The sequence below is a fragment of the Chaetodon trifascialis genome, chromosome 23, assembly GCF_039877785.1.
Source record: "Chaetodon trifascialis isolate fChaTrf1 chromosome 23, fChaTrf1.hap1, whole genome shotgun sequence".
In the NCBI taxonomy this organism is placed as follows: domain Eukaryota; kingdom Metazoa; phylum Chordata; class Actinopteri; order Chaetodontiformes; family Chaetodontidae; genus Chaetodon; species Chaetodon trifascialis.
Genome location: NC_092078.1, coordinates 12,845,592 through 12,857,119, shown reverse-complemented (window position 1 = coordinate 12,857,119; position 11,528 = coordinate 12,845,592). Strand labels below are relative to the sequence as shown.

Below are 11,528 nucleotides of genomic sequence, written 5' to 3'. Positions count from 1 at the left end.
GTAATTTAGATATGATATTTAATGAAATACACACAATTAGTTATTTTTAGGTGTTGGATTAAGGATCTAAGGTTTTACTCTTTGAGATGTTTGGCTTATTGCTGAATCAACTCAGGATTTCGGTCTGTTATCTGCATATTAGTTTACTGGTCTACCGTTATGAAGTGGTCCTCAAAGCAACGTCAGTGGAACAACCAAAAGCCCCCAAAACTTGTATCATGGTGTCTGGAAATGGTGGGGTAATCTGCTGCCTTGTTTCCTATTTCAGTGGTTTCCTCACACTCTGTGGTCCTGCCTGTTCTCGCCCACTGAGGTGTGGAAATGAAATGACTAATTGCACTGATGTGTGTCAGAACAGGGGATCGTTGATGTTACTAAATAAGGGGATTCCCATCAGTAATGATGATGCTGGTGACCAGACACAAAAGGACAGATTCACATAATGACAATGTTTCAAATGGTGTGACTGACTCTGCGAAGCGTGAGGGGTTTTCCACTATCTGTTCCTCTGGCCACATCCTCTACACTGCATGACTTACTCTTGCTGTTTGACAGTGACACAGATGGGCCCTTTCCATCTTTACGTTTATCAGACATGTGTCTATTTAAAGCTTTGAGGTGTTGACCTTTTGCACTTCATTTTTTATAAAACTGAATTGAGAGCTCATTCATTGAGCCACTGATGTGAATATTAACTTCTACTGGAACGATTACTTAATTAATCAATAGACAGAAAATTAATTGCCACCAATTTTGAGCGTTAAATAATTGCTTGACTCATTTTCAAGCAAAAACATTATACCAGACATTTGCTGGTTACAGTTTCTTGGGATGAGAGGAGGATTTGCTGCTCTTCTCTTTTATATCATTATAAATGAAATGGCTTTGGATTGTGGACTGTTGGTCAAATAAAACAAGCAATTTGAAGATGTCACCTTGGCTGCTAATTGCAGCCCTATTATTGTAATTGATGCAGGACTAGTGATAACTACAGTGCTCTGCATACGCTCCATCTTATCCATCTTTACTTTGTGCGGCTGTACTGACCCATTTTCCCACAGGAATCATTAGTTTCTGTTCTAGTCTAATCCTTCTATCAGTGCGAGTGCTTAGTTTTAGTGGACTTTTGAAAGCTTCCCTGCCAGTTTATCTTTCAGCAGGAATGTCCTAATTAGTTCAGATGGCTGTAAATAATGAACAACTAGTTAACGATCCTCGTTCTCAGCACTGAGCCACTTCAGGGAGAATTTGCTGCTCAGGATGGCAAATTATGTTGTCTGCTTTACATATGCCTTACAGCACAAAATCCACAAGAACTTCCTGGCCTCCAAAACGATTCTCAAGGTCTCGTTTTCATTCCTGAAATATGTCTTTCATTCATTAATGCACATAACTATTCTAGTTGGCATTTTTTCACAGTAGTCTCCTCAGAAAACTCTTAGATTATGTGATAACTGAGCCTTTTATAACCTAGATCCTTACATAATAGTCCATGTTCATCATAGCCTATTTATTCATGTTCTATTTAGAGTGGTGCTTAATGCTCATGATTATAACTACATCTAATGCAGTTTAATGGTGTTGGCTGCATGGGCTTATTATCATTACAGGCCAATGGTTCTATATTTGTGGCTCATTTTGGCAATTACTGTTTTTCCTCCTGTTGGTCTCTTAGATTTGCACATGAGAACATCCTTTGCATGCTTACAGATGTTTTTACACTTTGTATTGTCTTTGAAGGTATGTGAAGGATGGCACATTTTTCCATGCCACATTAGAACTTGTCAATTTCAGGACAAAACACGACATGTGAAAGGTAACCTCAGATGTAGACTACATCCTTCTCTGGGATGAAATGCACTCTTAGAATCTTTTGTAATTCTTTTCTCCAATGTCTTTGTTGCTGAACGCTGTAGTGTCGCTTTTATGTTGCTTTTAGGTGTCCATGGACCACAGAAAGAGGTCAGCAGGTTCCTCAAACTCTGGGAACTTTGTTTACTGGTCCTCCTCATTTCTGCGGCAACCAGCCAGGGTCCTGATTGTGGAGGCACTACCACCCTGGTGGTCAGAGACCTGTACAGTGCTCTGTGATGCTCTGGATAACTTCCTGTCCCTGGCCTGCAGTCTGGATGGACCCTGTAGGATACCACTACTCAGTCTGTATGCTATCAGCAGGCAGCAGGAATGTATACTGCCATTTGTGGTAAGACAGATCAAAATGAAGTGTTTCTAAGAGCCCTTATTGCTTTTTCTTGTTCCTCCTCTCTTACCCGTCTTCCCTTTGTTGCTTTCTGTCACCCAGCTCTCACTTTTATTCCTTTTACTTCTCTGTCCGTCACTATTTTTAGCAGGTTCGCGGTAACCTCACCAGGCTGCGTTCCTGTGTCGAGGAGCTGAGGTCTATTCCAGGTGATGGTTGTATCAGAGGAGCAGCCAGAGGAGGCGAGCTGCTGCGACAGGCAGTGCTGGACAGTCTGCAGCAGTTTAAACAGTACATCAGACATACCAGTACTGGCAACCAGGCCAGCAACAACACGTCTGTGGAGGTGCGCATAGATAGACCCTCTATGTAGACAGCCAGCACAACAAGAAAACTATTTCTTTTTCAAATCAGAACTTTCTCTACACCTTGACTTTAACCCTTCCTTGTCGAAACAACACCACTGATGCTACAGCTCACAAGACATATGTACGTGAACCAGCACAGAACTGCATCCTGATGGGCTGACATGCACTCAGGTTGACTCTGGCTGCAAAAGTTAGCATTTCATATGCCAATCAAAACAGTTGTGTTTTAGAAGTCCATCCTACTGCTCTGCAAATGTTCACTCAATGCAGCTTTAGGTCTTTTCATTTTATGTTACAAAGCTTTGCACTTAATTAATAGTGGAGATGCTGGGGATTGAACCCAGGACCTCATACATGCAAAGCATGCGCTCTACCACTGAGCTACATCCCCACATTTAACACTTCTGCAACACCTAAACAACAACAGGAAAATAGCTATATGTAAATATATTCTCATCATATTTCAGTTTGCCAACAACGAAAGTGTGAATCACAGGCAATATCTGGCAAAAAGTGCGACAGACATGGCCTGGTTATTCAGCTGTGTGTACTGTGATTGAAAACAGCCAAAGCTGTGATTTAGATGCTCTCATTTAGATATGTTTCTGTTTCTCTTCTCAGACACCTGAGCAAGCCTTAAAGCGTGATTTGGTTGTAGATCATAAACATTACATTTGATGAAAAGTTGTTTTAGCTTCCTCTGACCATGACTTCAGCCAGTGTAGCTCCTTAAGAAGTGGAGATGCTGGGGATTGAACCCAGGACCTCATACATGCAAAGCATGCGCTCTACCACTGAGCTACATCCCCTTTTTTCCATGTTGTCTCTCTCGCAGCCTCAAGGACGAAAGAACTGACTGAACCGTAATTAGATTATTACAAACAACAACAACAGCTTTTGTTTTGCTCAACTTTAATGCATGTGAACTCTTTTCTACTGAATATTTGGATCCAATATGATGGAGCCTCTCCTCAGCTGGTAACTAGCTCAGACTGAATAAACCCCTTTGATATTCAAGCTTTGTACTTCATGTTAATGTGGGGAAGAGGCTCCACTTGTATTAGTTAAATGAGCTCTCTTCCATTCAGTTTAGTGTATTTAGCAGCTGCAAAAACACTTCCATTTTTAAAAGTTGAAAAAAAAAATCTTTGTTCACAGTTTCATTTTAGTGATTGAGCACTCTTCACATCTTATGTCAGACAGTCCTCCTAAAACCAGCTCATGCTACATTTCGAATGCAGCGAATGGGCTGTGTTCATTTCCTGCTGAACCGTCTGTCTAGGAAGAATGATATCAGTAAAGCTTCAGCTTTCAGTGCCTTCATGCTAGAATAACCAATGAGCTATCACAGTTAAGTGGCAAATCCGTTCAGCGTACAAAGTATTTCTTTGAGTTGTACCCACCTTTTTTACAGTCTCTGTTTGAATGGTTTCAAGGAAAGTCCTTGTCATTCACTGATTTTCACTGCTTCACTCTCATTCAAGTGGATGGAATTGTTGACATCAATAAAAGATCCTAGCTATCACTTGCATGCAGCACATTTGTTAGTTATTAATGTTACTTATCCATTCAAAGTTATGTCACGTAGTTCAAAGCCAACTTTGGGCTAATATTCATCCCATGTTCCGTTCCAGGCTCAGAACTTGAGACACAAACACAGCTTTTTCATGTCAGCAAATTACAGTTAAGAGGAGTGGGATTATTAGATGACTCGACCGGAAGCATCTCATTTGTTCGATTTGAATGCCGGACATATGGGGAGCCAATCGAGAAATAAGCCAGTCACCGTCTTTCTTGTTAAATTTGAACACCATGTCCTCTGGGTACAAGGCGCTGGGTTGTTGACTAAGATTTCGCAAATCCAGCCAGCTTTATTAGGAAGCTCTGGGCAGATGATTACACTAAGACTCACTGTTTCCGACAGCAGCAGATATGAATAGCGCTATTAGGAGACAGAGAGACACTAAGCAGAGACACGGCCCTCTGTATGTGTGTCTGTGTGTGTGTGTGTGTGTGTGTGTGTGTGTGTGTGTGTGTGTGTGTGTGTGTGTGTGTATCGCTGATCCACTTATACAATACATGTTTTCAGACATATGTATGTTTCTAGCATTCGTGTGTGTGTGTGTGTGTGTGTGTGTGTGTGTGTGTGTGTGTGTGTGTGTCGTCCTCCATGATGTGTGTCAGGCTTCAGCAGCAGATTGTACTTTTGTCCAAACAGCAGGAACCAGATAGTAGACACCATCAGTAATCCCATGATAATCTTCATTTACTGCTGCTGTTAATGTGATTCAGCTGGATGTTCAGCCTAACATCAGATAGTTTATCTGTGTTCCCCCCATTAGGCATGTAAATGCCACAGAAAACTAATTTCATTTCTTTCCATCATCAGACATAGAGGCTACTTGTTATAAGACACTGTCTTTTCCAAGAATCTACTGCAGAAATTGTCATTATCAAAAAAAAATCAACATTTTACAGTGCTTTAGAAGCAGTTTTGTTCATTCGTAATGCCATGACATTCGAGATAATGAAAGCTCATTGACAGGAAACATTAAAATTATAGATCAAAGGGCAACACAGCAGTTAGAGCTGTGTTGTTTTCTCATGAAAACATAGTGTCATAGTGTGGAGTTGTGTCATTATTACATATGGTATGCCGCTTTTCCGTTAGGGTGGGAGTTTGTTTTATTGGGACTAGGACAGCGGTTCGGACATCATGTTTTTAATTTAGCAACAGTAATTTACCGTACGTCGTGTCCCTGAAGTTCAGCAGAAACACAACAGTCACTCACAAAGATCGCTTTGCTGTGGCGATGTTGTGGCCTGTTCTTCTGAAGATGTGACAACGTGGAACATGAGCTTGAGCTTTCATAATGCCAGCTGTAACATTTCAGAAGTCAGCTTTGGGGAAACAGTTGTGGGATGGAACAGTTATGTGGCTTAATGATAATAAAAGTAAAAGTGACTGCAATTTGTCATTGTTATTAGGAAGGAGCGGCAATGCGTAGTTGTCCTTTCTTTGTCCTCTCTTGTAGTCACTCTAAATTTACTGCTGTTTCCAACATAGAGCATATGTAAAAGCCCTGCTGTCATAGTGAGGGACGAGGCATGGTGAAATGTCCAAACAGCAGTCTCCTCACTGGTGTTAGTGGTGTTTTACTATTTTGTATGCAACCTGCCCAATTTTGACATCAGGATTTCAAAAGTTGTTTGACCATCCAATAAGCGCTTTTGCATCCAGGTTATTTTAGGTGTGCTTATTGGTTGGGTTGTCGCTGTAAAGTATTTCTTATATGAGTCTTTTTTGTTCCAGGTTTGCTGAGGCATGTTCCTGTTGCTGTATTCACAGATTACTGTGGTGACCAGCCAGCCAGGGCAGGGCATTGTGCGCCAGTTGGAGACGGGGCTCAAAGACGCTGACCTGGTGTCCCTGAAGCGGCTCCTGGTGGTACAGATCTGTAGTGCAGCAGACTGGGGCCAGGACAACCCCACACCTGAGGCCACGCACACCGAGGCTGAAGGTAGGAAACCAAACTACAGTACACAAAAGTACACCCTGAGTACACATAGTGCTCATGCAAGGCTGGCAAAAGCAAACAAACTCACACTGCTAGTATGTGTGATACACATGACTGTGTCTGAGCAAACAAGCGAGAAGAATTAACCCAGTCGAACAACTTGAAGGAGGCCTGCTATGTATTTCCTGAACATGCTTTACTCCCCCTCACTTTCTACATGTTTTTCCCGTGCGCTTTCTTAATCATCCTCCGTCGACTTGTGCAGCACTGACCCATTTATCACGCTGCATTTTTTCTCACATGTCATCCAGTCGACACTTGAGACACGTCACAATTTATAGAACTAGACTGCAATCCAAACATTTGCAGATCCTCTCAGGAAGACTAATTTCATAATGATATGTCATCCTTTGTAATTACACGAAGGTTCAAGCGGAGTGGTCAGAGTAAGTAGAGAGTGCAGTGAGGATTGGATAGAAATGAAGGGGGGGGAGAGGAGAGTGAGAGTAGTGAGGGATGAAAATGAAGAAAAACACACAGGGCGGAGGGAGGAGAGAAAAAATGAGAGCAAGTGTAAGAGATAGGGGTGTGGTAAACACTGTAGTCTTCCCTGTAAAAATATTTATTCACCATCTGAGATACATAGTCTGTAATAATAAACCGTGATCTGTGTGAGTGGAGGAAGTGACTGCGACTTTGTTTTCTCAGAAGTGCTCGAGATGTCGGAAACTCGATACTCGTGATGTTGTGAGTTCTCGCTCACCTGACAGAATCATGTCAGTTATGCAATCCCACCACCTCCTCTCTGTTATTTTTACATCATATCTAAAGTGAAATGTTATGGATTCGTCCCAGTTCTCCATAATTAAACCTTGCCCTTGTTCCCCTTGGAACTAGTCTGGTACTGGTTTGGAGTGGCGTTTCGAAAACGGAGCTACTTGATGTCGTGATGAAATAAATCTGCTGTAAAATGGAATTCATCAAGGACCACAAGCTGAGATGTAAATCTTGCTGTTTATTGTCAGCAGAACTAAATAAAAGCACAGAACATGGTTAAAGAATGAGCACAACAGTGTTCAGGACCTCTTTGTGTTGTTAAAAAGCAGATGGCGTCCAGTTTTAGTGTGTTCTGTACTCTACAGCATCTAGTAAAAAAATATTTAGAAGAAAATGTCCAGGGGTTACTAGTCGTTCCTGCAGCAGCTCCTCCAATGCAGATTCCTTTTATTGTATTCATCGATCAATATGAGTGATGCTTATTCCCGTCTCCCTCCAGTTTCTAATAAAAAAGTAATGCCATTGAACAAAGAAATGTTTGGAATGGAGCCTTGGAGACATGGTTATGTAGTTACCGCAGTTTGATGATAGTGAGGCTGACACCCATTTAGATGCCATGATGCCACTGGGACTAGATCACTGCGTTCCTCCACGGTCTCTCCAAGTGTTTATAGCACTGAAAAACATAATTGTCACTTGAGCTCTTAGATACTGCGGCCTACACCCTCTTAATTATGTCAACACCAGTGGCGCTGCTAGACCTCTGATGTCCCACATAAAGCTGTTTCATTAGGAATGGTTTTCTTTCCGCAGTGGGGAAAATATGATTGTCAATCTTCAACATCAAACGTCTTCACACGCAGTGTAACTGGTTGCACAAGCGCGCAGGTAGCTTAGAGCGCCGAGCTTTCCTTTTGTGTTAGTTTGACAGTAATGATGGGTGTTTTTCTGCCTCCTGTCTAACAGAATTGTCAGTTTGAATTTGCATCTTCCAGCGTCAGTTTTCAAAGACGTGGAAACATGACAGATGATTTAACAGCGTTATGTCAATAATGTATGTACGACTTATTTTTCTTACCCTTCTTTCATTTGCTGCGATACCAATTGGCTTCTTAATAGACACAGTAATATCTTGTGGGAGCTGCTTGTTTGAAAAAGGTGACAGAACAACCAGTCCTCATGATACGTCCTCAGATATGGGACCACACACACTTTTGAATGTGCTCTTTGTAATATTTCAGTTTGTTGAATTACTCACAGTGAAACCACAAACATTTTGGATGGAGTCCTGTAAGGATAGGCCTGAGTAGAAAAGGAAATGGGGTCAGCACTGCATCCAAGAGCTACACCAACCTCGAAGTTCAACTGGCTGGAAAAAGAAGCTGGCTTCAATCAGAGATAAGAAGTTTGATTATCTAGCCAGTCTGAATTCTACTCAGACTCAATGCCTTACTTTAGTTTAGGCGCTAATACCTACATGTAACGCCTTTGTGAAAGTTAAACAAGGTGTTTTCTGTGTTAAAGAGAAAAGAAAGAGTTCAGATACCTGCTTTTGGGAGTTTAACCCACAAGTTGCAGAGCTGCAGCAGCATACAGGGAGATACTTCTGTTTGAATTTAGATTTCCATTTATGAGTGAGTTTTCCTTTTCTTTGTCATTTGTCAACTTTATTATGATTTACACAATGCTGAGGGACTTCGTAGCAGAACTTTGCTGATTAGCAATGGGATTTCAGTTTGTACAGCACTTTGCAATTTTGGTTTTTAAAAGAGACGTGTAACTAATATACCAAACTTAATATAATGGAATTTAGGAGCAGTGTTTATTCTGGGAATGCTCTTTCTGAGATCTGGGTGCGTTGTGGAATCTTAATCATCTCAGCGTGTGGAAGATGCTGGGTGGGAATACTCTGTGAGAGATTGCAGCAAATATGCCTCACTGAACACCAGCATATTTATTTTAGCTGTGTGTGTGTGTGTGTGTGTGTGTGTGTGTGTGTGTGTGTGTGTGTGTGTGTGTGTGTGTGTGTGTGTGTATGTGTGAGTCAGTCCATAGAGTGCAATATATTATAGGAAGTGGGTGGAGTATCCATTTTCGTGAGACTTGGAGCAAAAGCCATAACTAATGTTTTCACTCTCTTTTTGACTCTCACATTTGTCACTCACTTATCTAAATGCAAGAAAGGGGGTCACAACTCCTGTCTAGAATAAAGAAAGATGATTACACAACGGTGTCTCTGTTGTGTGTGTGTATGTGTGCATGTGTGTGTGTAAGGCAAGTTAAAACAAATAGGATCAAATGTGCACACAATATAGTGCATCTGCATACAGACATCATAAAAAAATGATAATAAGAGGACAGTTATGCAAAAGTCAGATTTAAAAAAAAAACTGCCAGCAAAACTGCGTGTGTGCATCTGTGTGTGTATGTGAGTGCATCTGTGTGTGTGTGTGTGTGTGTGTGGCTGAGTTGCAGCATATTTTCTAGTGACTGGAAGCACAAATGTGAAGTCTGCTGTGTGTGTGTGCTTACTGTTGTCTGTGTTTCTCTGTGAGGCCCATTATTGTAAAATGAGGGCATTTTGCAGAGTGTTTTTAAAGGGTTAAGATTGGACCTAGGTTTAGGTTAAGGTTAGGATAAGGCTTGAGGCTAAGCATGTAATTGTGATGGTTAAGGTTAGGGGTGAGGAAATGTGCTACGTCAGTGAGGTTTCTCACCAGTATGAAAGCACAAGCGTGTGTTAGAGCGTCTAAAGGCCGACGCCTTGATAAGCATCCTGTTTTTGTTGAAACTCAACCAGAGTATCCTTGAATCTCTGGCCGGTTGTGTAATTGTACAGTTGAGCACCAGGGAGAAGATAAAGAAATGGGTCAGAGCGAGAGGAGCAGAGCGAGACAGAGACAGGGATGATTGTGGCACCGGTGGTTTTGGGTTTTCTGCCTCACAGTTGTTGACTGAAACAGATCCAACAAGCTGTCCCACACTGGATGCAGCACTTTCCTATGGCTACCTAGCAGCAAAAAAAGTACTCACTTCAGTTGTTTAGGTTGTTTTTGTAATAGCAGTGTTTTTCTTTAGCTATGAAGTTGCACTGAAATGAAACAAATGAATTCTATAACTGGTGCAGCAGTCTGCTGCAGATGCACTGTTTGGTCAAGATGTAGTTGCACACTTGATATAATAACTGTAAGCTTTATTGGCCTTATTGAATATCAACAAATGAGTGAAAATGTGTTACAGCATCTATTCAGATATTAACTCTTACCATTTCTCAAGAGGAGCATCTATTTTTGGATGAAGGGAACATTTGTTGTTTCTGTTTATCTGTGTGTGTGCCATTGGGGTCAGAGTTTGGTGGAAGCAGAGGAAATGATGCAATTCTGTGTCTTAGAAATAATGTTAGTTGTCCAAAAGCATCATGTTGGAGAAGAGAGATAGAGAGAAAGATACAGTCAGAAGTACAAAGAAATACTGATAAAGGTTGGAATACAAAGTAGAGGGCTAGATCGATAGAAGATCAGACAGGATCAGTGACAGACAGGTGTTGATAACGGTATCAGTAAGTGGGAGATGCCCTCTGGCGCGCTGCCTGCTTAAGCCCAAGGAGATGAGGCTAACCCAAATATGTGTTTAGCTGCTGCCAGACCTGCTGTATTTGTGTGTGTGTGTGTGTGTGTGTGTGTGTGTGTGTGTGTGTGTGTGTGTGTGTGTGTGTGTGTGTGTGTGTGTGTGTGTGTGTGTGTGTGTGTGTGTGTGTGTGAGAAATATTGGCCCATCTGTGCTGTCACTTTGCTCCAGCTGAGCCTGTCTCCAAACTGCTTCAAAGTTACCACCGAAACAAGTCTTTAACCAATCACATTTGCAAAGATGACAAACTGCCAGGAGGAATCAGGGGTGGAGGTGACACTGAAACTTTTATTTGGTAATTATTCAGTGTAATTCTGTGGTTTTTCAGAAAAGTGTTTGGAACAACACTGCAGACTGATTAAGGATAAACCTGTCTCATGGTAATGGGACTAAGGGGACAATTACCTACTACTACTACTAGTACTACTCGTCTTACTAGTGTCTTTAATGTTGGATTGTCTTTAATGGCCATTGTCTGTTTATAGTCTTATTCCTGGAAGTTATTCCCTGGCACCTCCTTCTCAGTTGCATCATGCACATTGTGAAAGACGGTAAATTGTGACAGTCCTGGCAAGAATTTTTTTACTTTACAGTTGCTTAATATGACACAGTGACCAATGTAAACTTTTACTTTTCCCAGACAAGGAAAAAGTTAAGTCTAGATTTTACTGTAAATGGAGATGCTGGGGCTTGAACCCAGGACCTCATACATGCGAAGCATGCGCTCTACCACTGAGCTACATCCCCTCCTATATGTGAGCTACTGCATATTATTCAGTGTTCAGACAGCAGATGCATTTATGATACACGTCCAGACGCCTGTCATATAAGATGAGACTCCCGTCAGTGCAAAACACTGCACACAGAATTACATTTACTGCCAAATAAAGTACATCTTAATCTCACTCATCTCTTTCTGTTCATGCACACAAACTTGTTCCCCCTCGTTTGCCCACACATATATTTCTTTCTCCTATCAGGGAGTCAGTGAAAAGACATGTGAAAGTCAATATAATCAAATTCATTTTCAGTGAGCTT

At 41.5% G+C, this 11,528-nt stretch overlaps 1 protein-coding gene and 3 non-coding genes across 4 annotated transcripts in view; 1 reads left to right on the top strand and 3 right to left on the bottom strand.

The window, feature by feature from the left end:
• Window positions 1-218: 218 nt before the first annotated feature.
• Window positions 219-11,528, top strand: part of m1ap (meiosis 1 associated protein) — a 32,818-nt gene continuing 21,508 nt past the window's right edge. Inside the window, exons 1-4 of the mRNA XM_070993809.1 lie at window positions 219-239; window positions 1,940-2,203; window positions 2,349-2,546; window positions 5,918-6,089. Coding sequence (XP_070849910.1) covers window positions 219-239; window positions 1,940-2,203; window positions 2,349-2,546; window positions 5,918-6,089 — 655 coding nt within the window. The remainder of the gene's footprint in view (window positions 240-1,939; window positions 2,204-2,348; window positions 2,547-5,917; window positions 6,090-11,528) is intronic.
• trnaa-ugc (transfer RNA alanine (anticodon UGC)) lies at window positions 2,888-2,959 on the bottom strand. The gene has a single exon. It is a non-coding gene; the product is annotated as a tRNA-Ala (tRNA).
• Window positions 3,306-3,377, bottom strand: trnaa-ugc (transfer RNA alanine (anticodon UGC)). Its single transcript has one exon. It is a non-coding gene; the product is annotated as a tRNA-Ala (tRNA).
• trnaa-cgc (transfer RNA alanine (anticodon CGC)) lies at window positions 11,166-11,237 on the bottom strand. The gene has a single exon. It is a non-coding gene; the product is annotated as a tRNA-Ala (tRNA).